At 40.6% G+C, this 27922-nt stretch overlaps 1 protein-coding gene across 1 annotated transcript; it reads right to left on the minus strand.

The window, feature by feature from the left end:
- Nucleotides 1–2137: 2137 nt before the first annotated feature.
- On the minus strand, nt 2138–27922 carry npffr1l2 (neuropeptide FF receptor 1 like 2). The gene is made up of 3 exons (XM_084550856.1): nt 27282–27922; nt 3815–3914; nt 2138–3259 (listed from the first exon to the last, which is right to left on the minus strand). The coding sequence occupies exons 1-3, from the start codon at nt 27622–27624 to the stop codon at nt 2251–2253; spliced, it is 1452 nt and encodes a 483-aa protein (XP_084406982.1). The 5' UTR covers nt 27625–27922; the 3' UTR covers nt 2138–2250.

The raw sequence follows: 27922 nt of genomic DNA on the forward strand, positions 1-27922 counted from the left end.
TGTGAACTTTCACTGTAAACCCTTCTCACGTGGCTGTTGTTGTCTTTTTTTCTCCCATCAGAAGGATAATGAGCGTTCAAGAGCATTTGTTGTGAGCTAAAAGTAGAATCACACATTCTTTCAGCTCACATTGTGCATCAAACTCTAAAACACCTGAGACGACCCGATGCCCGAGTGTTTAGGGCAAAGACCCCGTGGGGAAATGTGCTCTTAGTAGGTAGGTGAGTGCCTGGTTCAACTCCTGGTCAGCCAGGTGTTTGCTGCATGTCATCCCAATGATCCCAAAAACGCCAAAAGTAATATCACAAGAAATCTTAGATCCTATGCTCTCATAGATCTACAAGAAACAGTTATTCCTGATAAGGAGGACTACTTTAAATGTCTAACAGAAGTAGAATGGGCCTTAAGAGCAATACATCTGGATAAAGTCATCATTTTAAAGTCATGTAAATGTCCTTCAGCTGTGATCACTATGGTGTCATGTGCCCGGGAGTTAGTGGTTAGTTTAAAGTTAGCGTGCTTCACATTCACAGCTTCACCTGGGCACGTCATTCCAACATAAATAAGTAAATAACTGTACCACGACAAGGCACAACCAAAGTAATGCTGCATCAGTAATAAAGTGACTGGCTGCAATGCTGTGGTGAGCTGATGTTTGTTGTGATGTTTGGAAATACAAATCCATGTCTGTGTGATTATCCATGAATTTCGAAGCAGCATTTGGCAGAATTTTTGTTGGGGGGGGGGCTAGGCGATGGGCTGCATCACAAAGTGAGTTTTGTTTAGGGGTAGGCTGTCTGTTTTCTACCTATAAGTGAGATTTAATGTAGCACATATACAGTATATTCATACTTTAATCATTACTCTAACAGTCCCACCCTGCTCTTGCAGTAATTGATATAAGTGTGCAGAGGTGTAAGGGTAGGCAGTGTTTGACTTTTTTTTTTCATGGTTCATCTTTCACCTTTTATGAAGAAAAGCAAAAGATCAGCGCTATAAGAATATCCTCCAGGAGCATTGATCTCATTTTGTGACACAGGCTCCGTCGTGAAATCTCTGCAGCCGCTAAGGTAAAGGAAGAATTACATGCCCATAATGTACTGACTGCAACATAATTGGTAACTGCATTCCCACAAACAGAGAGAATTGTAGCACATAGTTTAGGATCTTTTAACAACATTTGTGCTTCATTTTGTACCACGTTATTCATTTCAATAGAGGTCATTTATTGTGTACACTGATGAAAGTTGAGGTAGTTGACCAGTAGCTTTTTGTCTGAATTATTTCACGGTTTTGTTTAATACAGAGAGTCCACGCTGACTTTTGCAAGTGTGCAGAGGTAGATTTACGATCGCTCTATGAAGGCACCTTTCTTCAGTGACTCCTAAAAGTCTTATATTACAATATCCATTTTCTAACTTTGCTACACGGGCACCAACTAGCATGCTTGCTTTTGCTGTGGTGTAACACTGATGTTGACAAACTAACTGTACAAAATGAATGCAGGGAAAAACAGTTGTATAGTAGTTGCAAGAGAGGTGAAGAAGGCATGGCAGGCCAAATGGACTCCTTACTTTCTCATGTAGTTTCTGTTTAATCTGTTTAAACAACAAGGTGTACACAAATGAAAAACTATTTTTGTTATATTCCAAACTGACTGGTTTTAGTTGTTGTCGGCTGGCTGATAAATACAGACTGTAAATTGTGTCTGTTTGTCATTTCAAACAGGCTTTGCATTTAATAAGGGTTTCTTTGACTCGGCCAGCCTGTCTTGAGAAATCACAGGTATTTCTGACCTTGTTGAAGGCTTGTGGTTTGCTGATTTGGGTACAGTGACAGATGAAGTTAGATTAACTTTGGTTTGCAAGTTGGGAATACTTTAAATGGGGGGGGTTCGCCAGTCTATGGCAGGGTTAACACAGAGAGACACTGACACCTACGGCCAATTTAGAATCACCAATGAACCTACGGTGGGAGGAAGCCGGGGGAACCGGCAGAGAACCCACGCAGACACAGGGAGAACATGCAAACTCTACACAGAAAGGCCCAGTTGGCCATCAGAGGCATCTGTGCTAACCACCACACCACTGTGCTGCTACATGAGGGATCAGTAAAGGAATAATTCTATTCTATTCTATTCTATTCTATTCTATTAGATCAGTAGTAATTGTCTCTCCAAGGGGACTGAAGTGTTACAATGCGACATACTATGGCTTTGTTTGATTCATATCTTGTTAGCAGTGTAAATAATCAGTTATCCCATGCCTGATACACTGACACTCCCAGTGAACTGGCCTTTTCTGACCCTTCTCCGTTACTGTTTTTCTTACGCACAGCTGCCATTTCTAAATCTTGGTCTGAAAGACTTTTCCCTGAGTGAACCACCACACATTCCACCCTCGCATTCATATTCATCCCCACTGTGTCATTTAGTTTGTTGTCGTTATGGACTCGATTCCTCAGTCCCAGTACAAAGTGGTTGTGATTGTTGGCGGAATCTCTGAAATTGGTACCTCCACATGGGGCTTGCGCAGACCTTCGTTTCCTCCCCCACCTAGCTATTCTGCTCCACAGCTGGCACTGCACGAGGCAGCAGAAGGGCCTGGACTTGCACACCGCCTGGAAACCCCTCTTAAAGTTCTCATTGTAGTAGCCGTAGATGATGGGGTTTACGCTGGAGTTGGAGAAAGCCAGCCAGTGAGCGAAAGGGAAGATGTAGCTGGTCAGAAGGTCCAGCTGATCCCTGTCCAAACCTGCATAGTCTGTCATCATCATGAGAGTCCAGAGCGGCAACCAGGACAGCATAAAAAGCAAAGCCACCACGATAAGCATCTTTATCACCCTGATCTTTTTCTGTGATATCATCGGCTGACCACGTCTTCTGCCCGCTCCCTGTACTGTGGCGTTGGCCAGCGGCGGCTCTCTGTTTGCGACCACAGAGGAGCACAGTTTGACTCCAATGCTTCCGTACATTATTGTGATTACTGTGAGGGGAACCAGGTAGATGTGAGCAAACAGAACCGCTGTGTAAATTTTTCTCATCTGAGGGTTGGCAAAGTTTTCATAGCAGGTGTACAAGGGGAATGTGTGATTGAAGTCATCATTGTACACCATGTAATGGAAAGGGACTTTCTCCACAGTCAGCGCCACCGCAGCAGGACACATGATTGCCAAGGCTAGCACCCAGATTGACATGATGGCTACCTTGGCAACACATAGAGCCAGCTTGGGTTGTAAAGGATACACTATACAGCGAAACCTGCAGAAGACAAATAAAGAAGAACATTGGCACCAATTAGTCGCTAGACATAAACACCAACCAGAAACAAAGTGTTATGTTTTTACAAAAGAAGAACCCAAATGCAGGACACACGGGAAATTGGGCAGAATTAGGCAACTACATTTTACGACAGGCCTTTCAACTTCTCAAAGAGGTAATCAACACTTTCATCGGGGCTTTTTGCAGACTAATGTACAGGATAAAATCAGATCACAGTCACTCACCAAATGATGGAAATAGGTCGCTTGCTTCTTTGTTAAGACAGATTTGATTTGAAAAATTTTTTTGTTCAACCTAGGAACTACAGGTGTAGGCACATCGTTCTCATTACTTATTGACGATTAAAATTGAACCCAATTCCCTCTTCAAATGAAAAAGAGTTGGGCCTTGTTGAAATTGGTTGTCTTTTCCTGTTTTGTTTAACCAGTGGTCAGAGAATTCAAAGTAAAACGGAAAAACTTGTGCAAGAGGCACTAAGCACGGATTCATTTTCATCCAGTAGTCAAGTAGGTTGAAACCACAGCACACACTCACCTTTCGACAGCAATAGCCACCAGGGTGAAGACCGATGCAGACACGGACACGCCCTGCACAAAGCCGCTCGTCTTGCACACGGTGTTGGAAAAGGGCCAACCTAGTGGAAAAATGACAACCGCTTATTATGCATCAGGCTGACATCAGTAGCAATGCAAGCAAATTAGTGTCACTCTTCAGCGTGCAGTTTCAAACAGATACTCTTAAAACTCAACCTCAAGTTCAGAAATTGAGTATTTAGATTACACCAACACCATTGTTAACTTCCTCATGTTGGACAACTAAAGGTATGTCATCTTGTAGGTCCTTGTTACTGAAGTGTAACTGGGGCACAAACTGAGATGTGAGAGAACTTCCACATGATGATTGTTTCATGTTCCCTGATGCAACAGAAAGCGAGGCATCCAACACACCTGACAAGAGGAATATGCATGTAATGGGATTGTAGCTGAAGAGCAGCATGATGAGAACAAAAGATATCAAGTGGCATTGACCTCAGGGTATTGGACAACAGATTGAACTCTTCACTGCTGCAGTAATCCTTGGAGACCCGAAGGCTGGCGTTATCCACCCGTAACGTCTCTGCTCATTGTTAATATAAGAAAAATAATAAAGGGCTTTTTTCTCCTGATGTGAGAGATCATCTTAGAGGACAGAGAAGTTCATTTCAAATTTTCCACTGATGACCACTAACCACTAACACCCCTTTATAATCAAGCTGTCAATGTTCTGTCCAAGAAGCCGCTGGTATTTTATCACTGTTATATTGTTTAAAAAAGTAAAATGACTCAGTTCTGACAGTTTTATTAAATACACAAGCCATGCACTGACATTTAAGTGTCACCATTTAGCTCAACCGTTTTTTTTATGTATATATTTACTTATTTATTTTGCCGTACGTCAAAAGGAGACTGCAGAATAAAATGTTTTCAGACTTCTTTTGCACAAACTGCATTTTCAGTTCAAGGCCCCTGGAACTCACAACTTGCCAGTTTAAAGCAGTTTCACAATATTAAAATGTTCTCTACGACAGTAAAGTTCTGGCCAGAAAAGCATCAATAAATAGAGGTAGGTTATTTGTGAGCTCAAGTTTATGTGATTTTGTTTATTACAGGCTGCTGATCTTGCTTTTATTTTGCTGTACATATATATATCCCCATCAAGAGGCTAGTGTCAACTCTGACTCTATATACAGTACATACAGTATATTGCTTCTACAATGGTCAGTATGTTTCTGCCTTTATGTGATGGTCCTTTACAAGAACACTACCAGTAACCATAATAAGTTGCAGACTTTGGTAGCATGCATGTCTCTCTGATATCATTTAATGTGGATCAAAGTAAGGAGACTTTGAAGTTCCTGCACTAATAAAACACATTTAAATCTAATTTTGAAAAAATACTGTAGCAGCATGCATGATTTGCATTAAGGATATACATGGTGCCCTTGTGCCTCCACTGACAGGAGAAGTAAATAACATTGACCATCTTGTAACAATACAGTGCTTTGCTGGGAAACTTTTGGACCTGACATTCATGTGGATGTTACATGTATCACCCATCTAGACCAGACCAGACACCCCCACAACCGGGTAACACACACAGGAACAACTCAAAAAGCATGAAAAACAACGGCCAGGTCACCGAGGTGTTGACCTGGCCTCCAAATTCACTTGATCCCAAACTGATCAAGTATCTGTGGGATGATCCACAGAGGCCCGTCCCCTCAACCCATAGGACCCAAAGGCCCAAACTAACAACATTCTGTTGCCAGACACCACAGGACACCCTCAGAAGGACCATGTCCATTCTCTGATGAGTCACATCTCTTTAAGAGGCACAAGGGAGACCTACACAATATTAGTCATAATGTTATGCCTGATCGGTGTAATTAGTAATAGTCCCACAACCAATTACAGACATTCTGTTGTAAACAAATTGAACTCCATGGCACTCAGATGACGTGTAAGTCGATGTTTGACTTCTGTCCATCATCACCTAAATGAATTAATTCAGATGTTTATCCCTGTGATAGACTGGTGCCCTATCAAGGGTGTACCCTGCCTCTCGCCCAATGAGCACCGCAACCTTCTAGAGGTACAGATAATGAATGAATAAATTAATAAATGAATGACTGAGTGAATTCCATCCACAGTAAATATTTTTGTAGACAGGTTTAAGTTGTGCTTGTAAGATTTCAAATAAAACCATGAATATTAATCTTACAAATCCAAAAATGTCAAAAGGATATCCTTAGGACATTCAACCAGCTTGTAATAATTAATAGGAGACATCCCGACCTTTTTGCCATGCATATAGGCTACAAAGAGCATTAATGTCACATAACTTAACATGCTCGACCAATTATTGCCTAGCTAAAGGCTTGACATGATAAACTGCCTGACCTCAGGTGTGACAAGATTTTTGCTGGGTGTACTGACTGTATATGAATAATATTTCTTCAACTGGACTGAAATAATTCTTATTAAAGACTACAATTTACTCTTATCATGGACACTAAACAAAGTCAAATAACAGTATGTGTTTACATGCCCCAAAACCTTAATCAGAGTAGTTTATTGACAATTTTGACACGAGACACAATAATACCAACCCAAGTTGCTGTTGTATTTTTATTTACTTATTTTGATTTTCAATAAAATAGTTTAGCGGTTCCAATTTGCATTGTGTTTAAGTTCTGCTACTGCCCCTTTTCTGTCTCTTCACGTCACCTGATATTTACCACTTGTGGGGTATATGTGGGCAAAAAAATCTGTTTATTTCACTAAAAGAGAAATGATTGGATCAAGCATATGTAATTATTATTAATAATTTCCCTTTGAACGGATCATCAAAAGGTTTACACCACTCCTCTAAATCCAAACCATCCGATTGGGCCAGTCTGTTCTGAATGAGACAGTAACACGAGACATTTTTCTTCTGATTGTGCGCGATTATTCTGATTATTGAGCAAATGACATACTGTTAGTGATGCCTGTGGTCGAAAATTCCAGAGACAAGGGTCAGCAAAGCCAAGGGATCTGCGCTAGTGGGGGGAACAAAAGGTGTAGCGAGGTAAATGGAAACGGAACATCTGAACGTGTGAGTGAGTGAGTAGAAATGAGAGAGATGAGAGAGATGGGAGCAGGTGCCATGAATTACAAATAATATGTATTTTCAAAAATCCCCAGTGACAATCTGTGCTCTGCAACAACTAATCATCGTATTTGAAATGTTTTTATTGGGCGTTAAGGTTGAAAATGAATAACAGGGAGAATTAAAAGAATTTAAACGCAAGGGTTAAGGGATAAGTGTTAAAACACATTCTAAAGTGCAAATGTGATGCGGGGGGGATGGGGCTCTGCTGATGAGCCAGGGGGCCGAATTCTTGCATCAGCACAAGTTAATGGAAATTTCGGAGGGATATATCTGAGATGCATTGATCGATACTGGAAGTAACCAAAGCATGCCTGTGTATGGTGCTGTCGTTAGATGTGGGAGACTGGCGGACATAAATAATATTGTGTAAGTGTAATTACACAGGCCGAGTGAGTTTCAAAGGATAAAGCTATGGAGTTGTCAATTGTCAGGCTTGGTGGATTTACCACCTGTTCCTAATTATTCCGTCTTTCCATGAATTACAAATAATATGTATTTTCAAAAATCCCCAGTGACAATCTGTGCTCTGCAACAACTAATCATCGTATTTGAAATGTTTTTATTGGGCGTTAAGGTTGAAAATGAATAACAGGGAAAATTAAAAGAGTTTAAACGCAAGGGTTAAGGGATAAGTGTTAAAACACATTCTAAAGTGCAAATGTGATGCAGAGCACTCTGTGTTAATGAGCTGAATTATTTCTCAACTCCGGTGGCAGTATTTAAAGGTGTGATGATACAAAAAGTGATGATACGTCACTCATTAAACAGACAGTGTTCTCACAGTCTGCCACTCTCAAACTACTTTTGTAAACTCACCGAAAGCAACAAAAGTGCACGTTCCTCTGAGCAGATAGGAAATCTGACCGCCGTCCAGACAGAACCGTTTTTGTTGAGGTTTCAAAAGAGCCTTTGTCACTTTGATATTTGTTTGAAAATGATAGCACAGGGGCTACTCCTGCAGATATAGCACAGATATAAGCACATGCTTCCAACCCTTTAATGTTGAACAAAATGTTCTGTACTTCTATACTCTGGTTTGAAAATGAAGGTCAGGATAATGAGTCTTTGCCAATCTCCAACTATTATTGCACAGAAAATTACATATACGTATGTTTTGCTCTGACTCACATACAGTATTCTGTGCTCTCTGCCTGCTTTTGGAGGAAGAAATGCTTTTCAGTCTGAGGCAGTCCAGTGAAGTAATGTTACAAATCATGACATGAAGCAACCATAGAGGAAACAGTAAACCAAAATGGCTTCAGAATTGTGGGATTACTATTAATCCGCTGTACTGAACTGCTCACAAATGCTGAAGGTTTGACGTTTCAGTTTACTATTGATAAGTCCAACTCTGAATACTTCTGCCTATATCAATATAAAAGTGGCGAGCAGGGCTATAGTAAGCACATAATTATGGTGTTACCATGGTAACTCTGCGCCATAGAGACTCAGTGGAAGATACCTGTTATGAGACCTTGAGAAATCTTTGGAACAGGTTGTAGGTGATAACTGCAGCAGAAGTCATGAGAGGAAGGTTCTCGCGATGTATGCAGTAACATCAAAACCTCAACATCATGCCCACACATTGGTGCTGTCATCACTCAGCTTTCATCTATTCTCCTCATTCTTTTCATCAGTTACATTTCATTCATTTATTCATTCATTCGTTTTCTATAACCAGCTGTCATTGGGCAAGAGGTGGGTTACACCCTGGACAGTGTATCGCCGATCAGTTACATTTCTTGGAAACAAAAATATAAAATGCTTCATGCTCATGTTTATGCAGATTTATGTGTGTGTGATTTTCCTTTTGAGACTGACTGCTTTGCATCTTTTTCCTCTTCCTTTGAAGTGTGAATCAAAGAAATCATGGCAGTAGAGCAAGTAACAAAGTATATTATGATTTTGTATATTTTTTTTATTCAGAAAAATAAGGCAATATTACATATCTGTGAGGTGCTCAGAGTTCATCTGTTCAGTGTTCCCAATCAGTGGAATGAGACTTTAAAAAAGCCACAAACATCATGAGGACAAGTCAGAAGACAGAAGTGACTAAAGTAGAATTGTTTGGTTTAAATGAGAGGCCACACATTTGGAGACAAAACAAAAAAATCTCATTCCAGCATCAGAATTTCATCACATCTGTGAAACATGGGAGTGGCAATGTTCTTGTCTGGGCCTGTTTTTCTGCATCAGGACTCTGTCAGAATGGTTTTCCATGACTGATGGACCAATGAATATTGTATAATACCAGCAAATTCTAAAAAGAAGAAGTCAGAATGAGCTGAATCTGGGTGATGAATGAAGAGAAGTTTTGGAATGGCCAAGTCAAAGTCCTGACCTTAATCCAATAGAAATGTTGTGGAATGACCTGAAGCAAACAGTTCATGTGAGGAAACCCACCAACGTCTGAAAATTGAAATCCTTCCCAGGGTGGACATACAGGTAACAGAGAGGTAATAACCATACAGAGCCTGGATTTTTCTTTGACAGCATCATTTCTTGTCTTCATGTCCAGGTTTATAAAGTTGTCCCTCAAAACTCTCAAATAGCCCCTGCTCATACACAGTTTTGCTCTGCTCTTACTCGGATACAATGATTCTTGATTAGATGTCCTGCCAGTTCTCAGCCCTGTTCCTGTCATTAGCCAGACCACTGGTGAGGCAGGAAGACAAGCATGGTCAAACTATGCACTTAAGTACAGACCATGGCACTTTGGCACACACATAGTCACCAAACATTTGCATAACAAGAAATAAATGGGGAAAATGTAAACAGGAAAGTAAAGAAATAATGGAATTGTCAGCCACAACATTAAAACCACTGACAGGAGAAGTAAATAACGTTAATCATCTTGTAATAATTCAATGTTCTACTGGAAAACTTTTGGACCTGGCATTCATGTCAATGTTGCTTAGACATGTACCAACCACCTACGCCAGATGAGACCCCACCCCATAGCAATGACATTCCTTGATGGCAGCAGCCATCCCCAGCAGGATGCAGCCTGACACAGACACACACACAAAAACGCTTTAGGAACAACTCAAAAAACATGAAGAAGACCTACACACGGCACAAGGGAGACCTACCCAATATTAGGAAGGTGGTCATAATGTTATACCTGATTGGTGTACATTTGTGAAGAAAAACCTTCAAAAAAATTCCAAGCCGTTGCCTTTGTTTGATATCAGTATCTGGCTACAAAATCCAATATCAGTCAGGCTGTGGTGCAGTGGCCTAGTCAGAATTGTACAAAGAAAACGACTGCACACTGAGAACAGTGAAATAAAAGCTGGTGAAGTGAGGAATACTCCACAGAGCCAAGGGGACCTGTGCTGTTGTCTTCCTTTTTGCTCTCCTGCTTTTGTTAACCAATATTTTTGACGGAGATTAATCAAAACTCTAATGCCTTGCACTGCTTGCTGTACTAAAAAGATATGAAAGTAAGTCGCTTTGAAAAATGCCTATATATATATATATATATATTATTATTATTATTATTATTATTATTTATTTATTTATTTACTCCCAAGTCTGTTGGGTTAGACTAAAAGTCATCATACACGCTATAACAACAGGTCTGTGCAACACCCTGCCCCAGTGACGGGCAGTGATATCATTAACTTAAGACATACTGTCTGTCTTTTCAAGTTGTCCTTCCTTCCATGAAGTTGTTGGATATTGTCCTCTGTTTGAAAGTTAACTGGCATATGATTGTTTGCGGCTTCACCTTGTCATTGGAGCGCTGAACAAAACAAATCCCACTCATATGTAGCACATCATGTCCATCATGTAGTGAAGGGAAGTGTTGATCATCAGTTTGTCAGATCATAATTAGTGAACTTGAGCTATACTGTACGATGGACTCTGTTAATGGACACTAGTCGTGCCAGTTTCTGGTCGTTAACAGAAACAAGTCATGGAAGTTTTCTGATGGGCTATACCCACAGATGTTCCTATTTAAACCTCAACTTCCCACCAGTCCCTCAGAACTGAAGAAGCTACTCGTATGATTGGTGAAACATCTTCTCAATAAAACTTCATATGTCCAGTTGCCATTCTTAAATGCTTTTTGGCTATACCATGACCTGGATGACTGAGAACCTTCACAGACATATACTGTACGAAGCACAAAATACCTTTCATGTCAAACCATGTGTGTACAGTGTATATATGTGCATTTGTAAATGACACAGCCTAAAATAGAATGAGTTTCACCAGCTGCCACGTTGTACTTGGTCATTTTGAGTAATTACGTCAGTTGCATATTTGTGTGGTATCACAGTGTTAACCTAGTCAATACAAGTGTGATGTATTGTACTGAAAATGTGATGTTGAGCAGACGTTATGTGGTTATCGTGTTAGTGGCACTGAGGCAAGGCAGTATGGTCAAAAATAATATCTAAATTTGTTTCATTTTTATGGGAAATTCATGATTTACATTTCTTTCCATCTACAGCAGGGGTTACAAACATATGGCCCGAGGGCCAAAACCGGCCCGGCAGAAGGTCCTATCTGGCCCATGGGATGAATTTGCAGAGTGCAAAAATGAAATTGAAGACATTAATCTTTTTCTTAAGAAATTCAGGTTGTTCATAAAATGTTTTGTAAAAGGTTAACTCATTAAATGTAAACATTATCATAATGTTTCTTTTGCACTAAAACAAAGACTGAAAATCTAATGTAATATCCAGTATCAAGAGTCCACCAAAAAGCAAAGCTCAAAACAAATGCAACTGGACTTGTTTAAGTTTCCTTGGAGACATTCCAATTATCCAAGTAGCTTCTTCAGTTCCTAATGACTGTTGGAGAGTTTATGCTTTTATTAGGAACAACTGTGGGCAGTGCACACTTGAAACTCATATGTTCGGGGCCTCTTCATAACACATTACTAACCTGCAATTAAAGGATGTTGCTCAGATTAAGCTGGATGGTATTCTGATTTCTCCCCCTCAGTTACTGGTTCTCCAATGACCAATTAATGGCCAGAAACTCCAGACTTAAGTTGTGAAGTTTTGCTGCTTTCTGTCCTCCTCCTCAACACACACTTTGCAGTTTAAAAAGGCCAAACTATTCCCAATGATGGTCTCTCAAGTGAACCTGATGTTTTCAACCAGTAGGCGGGGATGGTTCCTGTAAAAGAGTTCAGGGCTCTGCTCTCTACATCATCCCAAAAGAGGTTGGCTATTATAGCTGACATTGTTGACCCCATTGCACAGCCGCGACTTCGCCTGAGGAAAGTAGATGGTAGTCAGGCAAAAGTCAAGCAAGACTCAAATGGGGTGATGACGTTTCGATCGACCACCAGACAAGTCACAACAACACCGGTCTGTCCCTGGACATTTATATCCTGCTTGACTATATAGAAGTTGGAATAGTTGTTAGTTGGAGTTGTGTCAGATGAGGACGTGTACACTAGGGAAACAACGACCATATCACAGGTATGGGTCAGCTGAGGAGAGTGAACTCTCCAGGTCAGAACCCAGCAGTCCACTTGCACTTGAAGGACAAGGGACACTGTTCTGACGACATCAACGTACAAATTTTAGTCAGAGAAAACTCAGAGACACAGACTTCTGACCTCAAAAAGTTTCTCCCCCATTCACACTTGCGGAAAATCCGATTTAAAACACTGAGCCATCAGTGGGCAATGAGCAGAAAAACATCCACAATGAAAATATCACAACAAACAGTTGGCATTTAGAGTTTTTCCATCCTTTGGAGGCTCACGGGGGACACACCTGGGATACACCCAGGCTGCCATTCTGTTGAAGGGCTAGCACAAAGAGACAAACAGTTTAGTGTCACCAGCTATCCTCAATTGCATGTCTTTGGAAGGGACTTGGAGTAAACCCTAGGAGGCACAGCGAAAACCTACAAACTCTGCACAGAAAGGTCAGAGTCACCCCAGAGAATCGAACCCAGAACCATCTTGCTGCGCGGTGACAGCCTTAACCACATGCCATTCCACAAAATATTCTTCATTATTCTCTCTTCGCAACGTGTTTATTTGTAGCCGGGCACCACTTTAAGAGATGCTGCTGTGTGCACACTGTGTGCACACTCTGAATTAAAACACAATCATGCACAGGAGGAAGGGCTGTTTGCTTTTCACTGCAGAGAAGACGCCTGGCTGAACTCCTGAGTCGAATCAGTCCGAGCTGGTCAAATATAGAAACGGTGACGCTAATTAGAGAGATACAGACAGTCAGTTCATCTCAGCATGAACCGCATCGAGCTGCTGCCCAGTGCCTGAAGGTCATCCGCCAGAAAACACTTGAGAATGGCATCAATAATTTACTGAAAGAAGTTCATCAAAAGAAGATAAGCATATATTAAGATGCACAGTTTGCAAAATCCCATTAACACACAATCATTAGATGTAGATAAGTCATTCCACAGAGTCACATAGATGTTGCTTCAGTTTGCTTCAGCAGGACACAGAACAAGGAGGCTTCCTCCTCCCTTCTGCTCTTATCAGCAAAGTAATAGTTTAGTTGCTGGCCAAAACCTCCACATGACTGCAAAGAGCTGCAGGAAGGTTTAAATTGACACATGACTGCTGGTGCTCTGTTTCACTCTGCAGTAAAGGAAACCTTACCTGCCATCTAATCAAAAAAACTAAACTGATGTACAGAAATCTGCATCTAAATAAACTAGAGTTTTTAGGAAACAAGCACCGTGAACAGATGAAGTTCAAATTGAGCTCTCAAGTTGAAGGACGACATTTGTAAGAAGCCAAAGCTTAAAGTGAAATTTTAATTCATGACTGTTACTATAAAGAAACAGGGACAACAATCCTTTAGGAGCCCTTCGTACTTTGCATGGAGCCAAGAACTATGGAAATAAATTGACATTAACAGTCATGTCTCACCATGTTCATATGGACACTGCAATTCCACAAATATTCGGAATGATAACTTGATTAACATAAAAAATACCTCTTGTCAGATCAGAAGGAATTTGCAGTTGGATTTTTCAAAACCTTTCATTTTGTTCAACAGAAACATACACTGCCTGGCCAAAAAACAAGTGTGGCATTGCTTCTGCAGTGTCACAAGATTTATTTCCATCCAGTGTTGCATTCATTTTTCGACAAGATCTTGTATTGATGATGGGAGAGTCTGACCACTGCACAAAGCCTTCTCCAGCACATCCCAAAGATTCTCAGTTGGGTTAAGGTCTGGACTCTGCGGTGGCCAATCCATGTGTGAAAATGATGTCTCATGCTCCCTGAACCACTCTTTCACAATTTGAGCCGATGGCATTGTCATCTTGGAATATGCCCATGCCATCAGGGAAGAAAAAATCCATTGATGGAATAACCTGGTCATTCAGTATATTCAGGTAGTCAGCTGACCTCATTCTTTGGACACATAATGTTGCTGAACCTAGACCTGACCAACTGCAGCAACCCCAGATCATAGCACTGCCCCCACAGGCTTGTACAGTAGACACTAGGCATGATGGGTGCATCACTTCATCTGCCTCTCTTCTTACCCTGATGCGTCCATCACTCTGGAACAGGGTAAATCTGGACTCATCAGACCACATGACCTTCTTCCATTGTTCCAGAGTCCAATCTTTATGCTCCCTAGCAAATTTAAGCCTTTTTTCTAGTTAGCCTCACTGATTAGTGGTTTTCTTAAGGCTACACAGCTGTTCAGTCCCAATCCCTTGAGTTCCCTTCACATTGTGTGGAAATGCTCTTACTTTCACTATTAAACATAGCCCTGAGTTCTACTGTTGTTTTTCTTGGATTTGATTTCACCCAACGTTTAACTGATCGCCGATCACGCTCAATCAGGTCTTTTTTTTGTCCGACCACATTTCTTCCTCAAAGACGATGGTTCCCCACTATCCTTCCAGTTTTAATAATGCGTTGGACAGTTCTTAACCCAATTTTAATTGTTTCTTCAATCTCCTTAGATGTTTTCTCTGCTTGATGCACGCCAATGATTTGACCCTTCTCAAACAGACTAACATCTTTTCCACGACCGCAGGATGTGTCTTTAGACATGGTTGTTTAAGAAATGAGAAGCTACTCATTGCATCAGTTGGGGTTAAATAACTTTTTTCCAGCTGAAAGATAATCACCCATGCAGTAATTATCCAATAGGAGGCCTAGTACCTATTTGTTATCCTGGTGGGGACCTTTTTTTTTTGGCCAGGCAGTGTATTAGTGCCTAATACCCATGTGAACGCTTGATCTGACAGCTTTTCTTTGGTTGGAATGTATACTTTCTTTCTGCACATATCTGGGAGGGACAGAAACACGTAACACAGAAGAACTGGTCTGTGGGAGACACAACATTTTTCTTTGCAGACCTTGGCTGCAATCCATAAATCAGACATGAGAATTGTCTTTGGAGTCGTATCATCATGTCTATTGCCATCAAAATTCATACCGCAAAACTAATTTGATTACTTTGTTTTTAACTGTTAACAGCTCATTAGCCAGTAACAGCACTTTTGAATGGCTATGGATACAATCTGTAGTACACTTACAACACTTGTAGGGTGCATTGCTATAAAACCGAAACAGAAAGAAACACTTTTTTGTTTTTGCCAGACAGATGATTATAACCAAGAAACACAGATTTCTGTTAGAGCGATTTCTAATCAGGTTTCACACAAAGCAACATATACACAGAAATATTAAATTAAATCAAAATTCACTACAAAACCATCGTGATTTGGAAACCACCACCAGAGGGTGACATAACCCACCTGCAGCTGTCACAAGACCAGGTGAGCATTATTCATATAGAGTCGTAGCGTTCCTTCATGTTTTCATTTTATCTCTCCTCTCTCTCCTGCACATTGTGCAGCTAATTTACTGTCAGTTAGTTCACAGCCAATATCGACTACGGTTACAGTTTGCCTTCATTGTTCCAGGGGACTGTATGTGGATTGGAGTATCTAGAAACTAAACAAATACACTAGCAAATACACTCACTTTGAATGATTGCAGCCAAAGGAAAAAGTGCAGCAAATGATGTCTGTTCATTATTAATGAGAGCCTTTTAAAATGTGTTGTTTTTCCGAATGTTGCCTAACTAAATAATAAATAAACCTAAGCATTAACACTGCAAACTGTGCAGCTGTGAGATCTCTTTGCATACTGAAGCTTCCAGAGTTCGAGTTATAATCTGAGCTTTGTCTCCAAACTAGCGTCAGGGTGGCGACAAATAAATAGATAATAACTTAATAAGTTAACATGTGAGTGCTTTCAGTGAGAGAGACTTCTTTTTGTTATTGCTGGAGGCATGTTATGTGATTTGCATTGACCATAATTTTGTACATCACATTCTTTAGCAGCCTAATGATTGCTTTATGTAGTTGCTAACACTGCACGGACAGAAGGCAGAATTGATTCCGCCAAATGTCAAAAAACTTTGCTTGCAAATGTCACTTGGACGATCAAGAAAGTGTAATTGAAAATATTTTTTTCTAGAACAAAATAGTGACCCTCAGTTGACCTAAGAATCCATGAACTGCCTCAAGAAATCCAAGGCAGGACCTGTGAACGATCCTTACATGTGCCTGCATCCAACAATGACCTGCAGGGTAGAGTGCCTGAAAATGTCTGCACCAAGAATAGCAAGGCTAGCTTCTTCCTACAGTTGGTCACATGGGAAGATTAGCGTCAGTTGTCACATGCTAAAATTTTATTTTTTTTCGGTTTATTTACGAAGACAAGCAGGGTGTAAAGCGTAATGTCACATTTAGCCCTCCATCACTGGGAGGAATTAAACTAATAGTTCACAGCGTTACGACATGCTGCAGGTGTAAGCAATCATGTAGTTCAATCACATCATCGCCTCCACAAAGAAAAACGGAAACTAATTTGAACCATAGGAGGCCACATGACACATCAGGAGCCCAGCACTGTTCATCAGTCAACACCATATCCCACAGTTCAGCAGAAAAAAATAAATAAAATAGACTGCAGCAAGGCGAAAAGTATCTGGTGCAATCAGTTTATCTTTATCTTTTACTAACTAATTACATTATAAGGTAATCATATAGCTAATTAAGAGTTTTTCAGTTCCGAGTGTTCCATCTAGCTTGTCTAGCTTTCTGAAGCTCAGTGAAGGTCTTTAGTTGTTTTAACTGAATATACTATAATTACATTAAAATGACCATGCTAGGCCATAAAATTCATCTATGCTACATCCCAAAAATCCCAACCTCGCTCTCTGTTAATTGTGCTTTAGCTCATGTTTTATGACATTAAATTCTGCCAGACTGACTTTTATTTTATATTAATACACAGCTTCACCTACATTTACATACGTTTTTCAGGTGTAAACAGCTGCTGGTGATTTTAAAAAATCTGATGTTATAAGCAGTCTTTGCATTATGGGGAAATACAAGGTCAGCTGATTGACGACAGCTTTGATAGAAATGTGATGGATTACATAGATCGATTTACATTTCACACATGGAATCCATTGTGGGGAGTTTGAAGCTTGTTGTCTTTGTAGTGATAATTCTGTCAATTTTCTCTATTGTGTGCTTGGAAGCATTTCTATACCAACATAAATCAAACATGACAGGATGCTCTGGATTATGGCTGTGTAAAACTGGACCAGTGACACTAGCCTGACTCTGTCTTTTGAGCTGTCTCAGGATGTAGAATCTGTTTTTTTGTTTGTTTTTTTTGCATTAGGTTGTTGGTGTGATCCAAAAATAACTGGTTCTTGTCATACTGTAGTTTCGCTGTGATTTTTTTGATTGTTTCGTTCTGGGGTCAAACATCCCTTCAGTAGTGTTTTCCTATGATAAGGTCATATCCCTCGCACCAGTTTTAATGATTTCTCTACCTGTAGTCATCTTCATTGTCTTGACCAGTTCTATGACCATAGCGTTGTCCTCAGATTTCGGGGTCCTGGCGTAGTTGATCGAAAGTCATTAGTAAAGAGGGAGCAGAACACTGGGTACACATATAGACACAGAACACACATATAATCCTGTCCTTCAACAGGTTCCAGAGGCACACAGTTATTTTTGGGACACAGTTATTTTTTCCTGTTATGTGAATGGGGCTGATGATGGTGTTTTTGAAGGGCCTTAGCCTTAGTACAGTTGGCATTCTGCCCTTCCAGGTTTGCGTTTATCAGGCTTACAAAACATCATACCCACAGCTTCAATAGTGGATGAGGGTAGTAAGTGAGAAGTTCCGAACTGGCCATATGCCTGTTTTAGGCTTTAAATCAGACATAAAAAAAACAAATAAATAAAACCTGTGTGGTTGCTTATGGTCTGTCATCCGTTCTTTCAGACTTTTCCATATTGTCTTGGGAGTATTTTTTAACAAGCATCAGATCTGACTTCCAAGGTTTATTAATATCTCCCTTATGACGTTACAGACATTATCAGGTATGCAGATATGCTTGTAATGCTGTATGTATGACGCCAGTGTGTCTTCGTATTCATTCAGGGTTGCGCATGACTCACATCTATAATTTAGGTTCTGGTTAAAACTGTCCAAATGTTTGAACTTGTGAGGATAGAATAAATTTACTTCAAACTTGTATCAAATCATATAAATAAAGAAGAGCCAATAAAATGAACAGTGAACATCTATAAATGTTTCTATGTCTGTACCCTTTACGTGCACGGAAAATTATGCATTTTATAAATATATATGTATATAAATAGTCACTGATGTCATCATGTTAATACATAATCTACTAGTGAAGCACAGCAGGATATCATTCCACTTTGTACAGTGAGCACTAGATGTAAACTCCGTTTATATATCGCATCAATTATTTTCAGCTGTTTGAAACCACCCACAAATATACAATATAACCTTGTGTAACTGTTCTAGTACGACATATCATTTCTGTGGACATACACTATATTACCAAAAGTATTCGCTCACCTGCCTTTACTCATTCTATGAACTGAAGTGCCATCCCATTCCTAACTCATAGAATTCAATATGATGTCGGTCCACCTTTTGCAGCTATTACAGCTTCAACTCTTCCGGGAAGACTGTCCACAAGGTTGAGGAGAGTGTTTATAGGAATTTTTGACCATTCTTCCAAAAGCGCATTGGTGAGGTCACACACTGATGTTGGTCGAGAAGGCCTGGCTCTCAGTCTCCGCTCTAATTCATCCCAAAGGTGTTCTATCGGGTTCAGGTCAGGACTCTGTGCAGGCCAGTCAAGTTCATCCACACCAGACTCTGTCATCCACGTCTTTATGGACCTTGCTTTGTGCACTGGTGCACAGTCATGTTGGAAGAGGAAGGGGCCCGCTCCAAACTGTTCCCACAAGGTTGGGAGCATGGAATTGTCCAAAATGTTTTGGTATCCTGAAGCATTCAATGTTCCTTTCACTGGAACTAAGGGGCCAAGCCCAGCTCCTGAAAAACAACCCCATACCATAATTCCTCCTCCACCAAATTTCACAGTTGGCACAATGCAATCTGAAATGTACCGTTCTCCTGGCAACCTCCAAACCCAGACTCGTCCATCAGATTGCCAGATGGAAAAGCGTGATTCATCACTCCAGAGAACGCGTCTCCACTGCTCTAGAGGCCAGTGGCGGCGTGCTTTACACCATTGCATCCGACGCCTTGCATTGCACTTGGTGATGTGTGGCTTGGCTGCAGCTGCTCGGCCATGGAAACCCATTCCATGAAGCTCTCTGCGTACTGTACTTGGGCTAATCTGAAGGTCACATGAAGTTTGTAGCTCTGTAGCAATTGACTGTGCAGAAAGTCGGCGACCTCTTTGCACTATGCGCTTCAGCATCCGCTGACCCCTCTCCGTCACTTTACGTGGCCTACCACTTCGTGGCTGAGTTGCTGTTTTTCCCAAACGCTTCCATTTTGTTATAATAGAGCTGACAGTTGACTGTGGAATATTTAGGAGCGAGGAAATGTCACGACTGGATTTGTTGCACAAGTGGCATCCTATGACAGTTCCACGCTGGAATTCACTGAGCTCCTGAGAGCGGCCCATTCTTTCACAAATGTCTTGTTTCACAGTCTGCATGCCTGAGTGCTTGAATTTATACACCTGGGGCCAGGCCAAGTGATTAGAACACCTGATTCTGATCATTTGAATGGGTGAGCGAATACTTTTGGTAATATAGTGTATGTAACAATACATTCTACTACATCACCAGTAGTAACTCTGACCGTAGTACCTTATTAAAGCCACACTCCCTTCTTTGTTTTATTGCTCGTCTTGACATAAAAATTTGCATATACAGTAGTCTTGCATTTGGCCAAGTCCAGAATTCAGGCATGTCTCTGTCAGGCAGACAGCACAGCAGTTCAGATTGATTTGGATCAACAGCAGGAGAACTAATAATGGAGGGTTGGAGAGGCATCTCTTGTTTCAGGACAGGGTCCCAGATCACCTGACCTGTCTTGTTTGTGTTGTTGGGTGCATCAGTCCCTGGGGTTGTATAACTAGAGACCAATTTTCAGCATTGCATTTCCATCATACTGTATCAACTCAAAAGACTGACAAACAGCAAAAAAGTAAGCTTGTGTTATTGCTGGGCGCCGTCATCACATGATACTACAAATGACCCATTTAATTGGGCTCTATTTATGTCTGATTATTGTAGTGTATATGTCTGATTATTATTGTAATTACTGGAGTATTACAGATATAATTTATTGTCTTTAACTTTTCTTTCCTTCACTTCCAGCCCTGCTGCAACCCTTTTATTTTTAGCTTTGAGCTTTGGCCTGATGTGACTTCCTTTCACATGTGGTGCTTTTGCTCTTTGCAGAGCTAAGTGAACCAGATGATTGTCAGTATCTGTGGTAATGCTGTGAAATTATTAGTGCGACTCTGTACACTGATGGCTGTATGTATGTATCAGTGAGAGCTCAGGAAAAATGTGAATGTAGACTCTGAGCAAGACCTTCATTCACTAAAGCTAAGACTGCAAGACCCTGTCTAGCTATAGTTCTTGGTTAGTGTGTGGTTTTCAAGAAGAGGAATTATTATTTCTCAGTAATGATAGCGTTATTATTCAGGACATCTAGCCTGTCAAGTGTCACACTGACAGAGGGAGGCAATACATGATATATGATGGGGCCAGGCCGACACAAAGAGAGGAGGTCAGGAAGGAACTGGTATGATTGTGTCACTGTTATACTGGTGTCACATCTTTTGACCTGTTATCTCTCAGAATCAAGTCTTGACATGCCTCAGTGCTGTGCACTGAAAAATAAAGAAATTAAGTGTTGCACGTGTTAGTGCAGGCAAGTTTTTTTTTTAATATAAAGTATGTACTTCAACTAACTGAAAATTAGTGATGAATGTTGTTTACTCATTTCTGCCTTGGTTAAGAAAACATTACTTTCTGCTGCTTCTGGGTCCTCTCAGAATTATTCATGTTCTGTCGACAACAGCTTTTTACATATATCTCATAACTTTGAAAAACATTGCTTTGTTTATGACGCAGTTATATAAGCAGATGGTTCACTGCAGTAATTAAGATAACAATACACTTCTCTATATTTGACATAATGACATAATGACTTCCTGTCGCACTCAACCCAATCACACTGGTTCAAATTTAAACATGAAAATCTTTAGAAATGAATTTTTAGGATCAGCAATTTTCTAAAACAGCTGGGTGCTGGAAATGTTGCTCAGCCTGGGGTAAACTTGTTGGGGACTATTTCCAGCAATGGATTTGAGGCAGTAATGTAAAATAAAAATAGAAACATGGATTACAAAATGGCATGAAAAAAGACTGACATCTTGTCACGCCCCTCTGCACCTCCACTGGCCTTGCAGTGGCAGTGTCTTTGGCTGCTGCACAGGCTTTGATTACGTTAACCAGCAACATGTGAGACCGTGTGGATTAAAAGCATGGCTTCTTATGTTTGACTTTTTTATGGTCTAATTTATCAGAATAAACTTTTATTTGTCCATACCCTCGTGTCTAGTCTCCAGGTCTCCACACATCTAATCTCTTCAAACTGAAATTATGAATGTCAGTTTATTTATGCCTGAGGAAAATTGAAATTTTAGTCTCTAATATTACCAATCCACCATAAATCAGAATGTAGATTTTTATGATTAACTGGATTAACTGTGCATCAGTAGTACATATGCAGCGTGTAGTTACTTACTAGCCGGTACCGCAGGTGGCCAGATGTATATTTTTGCTGAAAACATCTATGTTCTAGAAATAGGAGCTTCTCTGATTATACCTGTGGTATTAATGCAACTTAATATAGTGACCTAAGGTATCTCTATTAAGTGTGTTACAGTAATAATGTAAAGCCACATAAATACTGGATAAAGTTGTATTTTAATTTTCGTACCTGGACCTAAAAACTTTTCCTTTGATTTAAAGAGATCAGCCCAGGTGAGTGAAGCCCGGCTTCAGTTTAACGAGGTATGGGAACACCTCATCCAGACATGCAGAGAGGACTACGGTGCCAGATGCGCTACCCGGCCAGATTAATGCTTCATCTTCACCGGGGAGGAACGCTCCTTCAACAGCTCACGGGAAGCGGAGGATTTTCTGAGCGAAGAACGGTTGATTTCCATAATGTAACTGGACTGATACCCCGACCACTTACAGAGAGACTATTGTTTACACATCAGTTGTTGGCCAGCTATACTCTTCTTATAATTCGAAAAGTAGAGGGGTTGCAACTCGCCTACATCGCTCCCTGCCTTTTACTCTTGATAAAACAATATCAGATGAAGAGGGACGTTATGTACTTCTGTCTGGATATCTTTACGGAGAACATGTACAGTAGTTTTTGGGAGTATATATGCCCCAACAATATATGAGGCCTCTTTCATTCCACAGCTTATGGGTACTACACGCCCTAAATAAAGACTACACATGTTTCTCAATCCCCAGCCAGGTCTTTTCCAGAATAGACTACTTTTTATCTTCAAGAACTCTTTTGAGTAGAATACTGAACTGCATAATTGGTACCAAAATTCTTTCTGATCACTCCCCTATCAGTGTAACTATCTCTCCTCCTTATAGCTATCCAGCCTGCAGGCACTGAAAGCTGGATCCTACACTACTAAGTAACCATTCTGTTATTGATTTTATTACATCTGAGTGGCAGCAGACCATCACTATAAATAAAACCTCTGATAAAAGCATATATACGTGGGGCTTTTATATCCTATACATCAGCACAGAGGAAAGATGTCCTTAACAGACAGTTGGATTTAGAGAACACAATAGATAATCTGGAAACTCAGTTTAAGAAATCTCACAGCAGTTCTCTGGCAAAACAACTAGATGCAGCTCGCTCTGCCTTAAATCAGCTCCTAACCAGGAAAGCGGAGACACAGATCTTTTTGGCTAAACATTGACTATTTGAATCAGGCAGTAAGTCAGGCTGGTTGCTAGCCCGTCTTGCTCGCGGTAAAACTGAGCCCAGTGTAATCCTTTCTCTCATAGACAGAAATGGTGTGAGGTGCCTTAAACAATCTGATATAAATGAAGTAATGAAACTGTTTTATAAGGACTTCTATAGCTCTGAATGCACATCCTCTTCCAAGACTACAGCAAAATTTCTTAATGAGATAAATTTACCATCTCTTTCAGACGAACAGAAAGCAGATCTATGCAAGCCAATTAGTAAGGAGGAGGTTTTACAAGCAATATGCATTCTTAAGGGAGGTAAGGCTCAGTTTTGAGCCTGAATTTTACAAAACATTCAGTCAGGAACAAGTTGGTCCCCTCACAGACATGTATTTAGATTTCTTTAATAGGGCTTGTCTCACCCCTACATTAGGCACCACTAATATTTCAGCTATTCTGAAGAGGGATAAGCCTTCTGAAGTGTGTGGTTCCTATAGAACGATCAGCCTGATTTCTGCTGACAGCGAACTGCTCACAAAACTCCTAGCCAAGCACCCGGAGAAATGACTCCCCACAATTCAGATCAGATGGCTTTGTTTATGGACGCTGTTCATCCTGCAATGTGAGAAGGCTCTTTAATATTATACAGTTTACCACACAATGAAAAGGAAGGCACTGGCGGTCTCTCTAGATGCAGAAAAGGCCTTCGATAGGGTTGAGTGGGGCTATCTGTTTGATGTTTGGGGAGTTTTGGTTTAGGGGGTTCCTTCAATGGATCCAAACCATATATCACTCACCTCCAGCTGTTGTCATAACCAATGGGCGGCGCTCTGAACCCTTCCCAATGGCAGGGGGTGTCTGCATGGAGTGTCTTCTCAGTCCACTCCTCTTTGCCTTAGCATTAGACCCGTTAACCGAAACTATTGACTGCATACCGATGTAAAGGGAATAACAATAGGACATAAGGAACACAAAATTGCCTTATTGCCTTAAACACAAGGATGATATCCTTGTGTTTTGTCTTCCTCTCAACTATCAATTTCTGCAATTATTGATATTTTCAATGAATTTAGTAGCATATCTGGCTACAAAATAAACTGTAGTAAATCTAAAGCTATGCCACTGGGAGCCCTATATACTACAGATGCTCGGGAGAATTTCCCTTTCAGATGGTCGAGATTTGGGGATAAAGGTGTCCTCAGACCTGAGAGAAATGCAGGAATTAAATTTTGTCCCAGTCTGTACTTCAGTCAAAAGAGACATGGGGCTTTGGCAGACTTACCCCTGTCCCGGTTGAATCAGTCTCATTAAGATTAAGATGAATGTGCTCCCTCAACTCTTATACCCTTCTCCCTCCCTTTAGATCTATCAAAGAAAATCAATCTAGACGTAGAGAAGGCTTTTTCCAAATTTATCTGGGAAGGCAGAAAACCTAGGCAGAGGCTTAAGATATTACAATTGCCTACAGACATGGGCGGTCTTTCTATGCCTAACATGTTATTCTATAACTGGGCCTGTCATGCACACCACCTCTGGCTTTGGTTACATTCATTTATTAACAGAGAGACCTGTTTTGATTCCTGGGCCTGTCACCCTCATTCCCCATAGAGCTTAATCACATGTGAGGCAAAGAAGATAAATCCAGAAATAAAATGCAATTTCATCATTTACCACAGTATCAGGATATGGCATGATATATTTAAATACCTCGGGAGGACAAATGTGAAGTCCTTACTGTCTCAGAGTCCTGACTTCCCCGCGGGTGTCAGCTCACCCATGTTCCTCTCTTGGAGGGACAAGGGAATTCATGTAATCGGCCATTTATTGAGAGATAATATCTTACTGTCCTTCCAGCAATTACAGGAGACATTCAATATTCCCAAGCATCATTGCTGAGAGGTTTCTTATAGAGCGCAAAAACAGAAATCATTTATAGCATCATTTTACTCATTTCTTGGCTCTTCCGCCGCATACCATTTACCAGACATCTCTCACAGTTGGGAAAAAGACTTGAACAATCAATATATTGAGGATAATTGGCAGGCAACCATACGCCTGATCGGGTCCATATCTACTTGTAACCGGCTGAGAGAAACTCAAGTACAAGATAGGCTGCATATTAGTCCTGTTATTTTAAACAAAACTGACCACTCCATTTCTCCTCCGTGTAGTGCAACGTAGAAAGGGGGACGTATTTACATTACTTTTGGGAATGTAAACCGATTTCCAGATTTTGGTCGCTTATTTCAAAGGTAGTCAGCGGGATATTTAAAATAAAAATTAAGAAAGACCCTGGGGTTTTCCTCCTAGGCGTTCCGTCTGGGGACTTAAAACTCCTTCTAGTGCTTCTAGGATGAGTTATTTTTAAAAGTTCGGACTCCCTTCCTAGATTTTATACCTGCATATCTGAAAAATCTGCTACTGATGGGCAGACAGTTTTCTGAATGGAATAAAGCCTCCCCTTGCAACCCTAAAACTCAGGGACACAGAGTATAGGCTACTGATGACTGGTTACCCTCAACTCGTGATTACATACTGCGGACTGGAGACAAACAAGAGCTGCTTTTTTACTTTATTTTGATTTATTTTGAATCATTACAGTATTATTATTGTTCATTTTAATATCATTATTTTGTTATGATTAATTATGTCATTATTATTATTGTCTTGGTCAATTGGACTATTTTGCACTACTTCTTGTCTGATGGTTTGGAGTGGGGGGGGGGGGGTCTTATTTCTGTGTTTTGTATTGTCTCTGTGTTTAGAAACAATAAAATGTAATTTTATTATTGTTATTTTTTTTTAGGTTTTAATTCATTCATTCATTCATCTTCTGTAACCGCTTGTTCCTGTGAAAGGTCGCGGGGTCTGCTGGAGCCTATAACAGCCGTCATCAGTGTTGGGCATGTTACTTTTAAAAAGTAATTAATTATAGTTATAATTATAGAGTTAGTAACTGAATTACTCCACTATAAAAGTAACTAGTTACCAGGGAAAGTAACTATTGCGTTACTTTTTAAAAAAAATATATGTTTAAATACGTCTAAGAATTAGATTTTTTTCTGAGCATAGTGTACACTTCACGTGTACGTCCTTGCCTTTTACCTCAATGAGGTTAAAGTAGTGCCTATACACCTTGAAAACGGCAACTTTACCTCTGAATGCTCCGAACTTTCCATTGCTGCAGTCTATCTCTGATCGCTTGTGTGATACTGCTATGTTGCGTTTGTATGTAAACAACACCCGCACAACTGAACACTGCCCTGCCGCTGATTGGCTTACCATGAAATCTTACCCTACCTTAGCCAATCATCATCACTTATGTGGCTACCGCCCCCCACCCCACCCAGAGGGGGAAAAAAAACACCTTCACAGCTCTTGTGGCTGGCAGACGGTGCAAAGTAACACACCACATTTAACTGTCGGTAACGGTAACGGCGTTGTAACGGAGGAAATAGTAATTAGTTAGATTACTCGTTACTGAAAAAAATAACGCCGTTAGTAACGCTGTTTATTTTAACGCCGTTATTCCCATCACTGGCTGTCATCGGGTGAGAGGCAGGGTACACCCTGGACAGGTCACATGCACACCTATGGCCAATTTAGAATCACCAATTAACCTAATGAGCATGTGGGAGGAAGCCGGAGTACCCGCACAGACACAGGGAGAACATGAAAATTCCACACAGAAAGGCCTAGTCGGCCCATGGATTCGAACCTGGGACCTTCTCGCTGTGAGGCATCAGGATTTGGATAAGGGAGGGTTTATTAGTGACCCACATAACATTTAATTCTGGCTTGATGAAGCAGTATCCTTGAACTTGAAAGTATGTTTGTAATCTGAATGCTAGGTAACAGTCTCCCTGTGATAGTTGCTTTTTTCTACACACCAAGTCCCAAGAAGTCTGTGTAAACATGACCCAAATAATCATAGTTATGTGACAGAATAGGAGGACGCTTACGACAGGGTATTTACCTGTGATGAGGTTGTCCACGAGTGTTGTAGGGATACAAAAGATTCCCACCAGGAGGTCACTGATTGCCAGGTTGAGGATGAAGAGGTTGGTTACTGTGCGCATTCGTCGGTTCTCCAGAATGATCAGACACACCAGGATGTTACCCACCATACACAGCAAGAAGATGAAGGAGTAAGCCAGGATATAGCTGGCGGCCACATACACGGAGTGCTGATAGTAAGGAAAAAACGTAATGTTGGTGATGTTGGTGGCGCCATCTAGGCTGGTGTTAAAAAGTCCTGGTGTGATGGCTGATCCCTCCAACTCCATCCCTTCCTTGTCTATGTTGTCCAGTATCTCCATCGTTTGTATGAACCGACGCTGCAGGGAAAATCAAATGAAGGAAACCTTTCAGATCAAATCAAATACAATTATCACTTAAGTCACTTTAACACCCTTCACTGAAGGTTTGTGCAGCTTTATATTTTCTACCGAACATGTTGCAATACTAATGGTTACAGCTATAGACTGCTCCTCATTTCATGTTTGAATTACAGTTTCTTCTTTTCTGCATCCTCCAAATCCAAACATTATGTCCAGCTAACTGGAGGATTATTACAGATTATTACAGGTGTGTGGGAGTCCAGTATATGTACTATTA

Source organism: Chelon labrosus (genome assembly GCF_963514085.1).
Source record: "Chelon labrosus genome assembly, chromosome: 9".
In the NCBI taxonomy this organism is placed as follows: domain Eukaryota; kingdom Metazoa; phylum Chordata; class Actinopteri; order Mugiliformes; family Mugilidae; genus Chelon; species Chelon labrosus.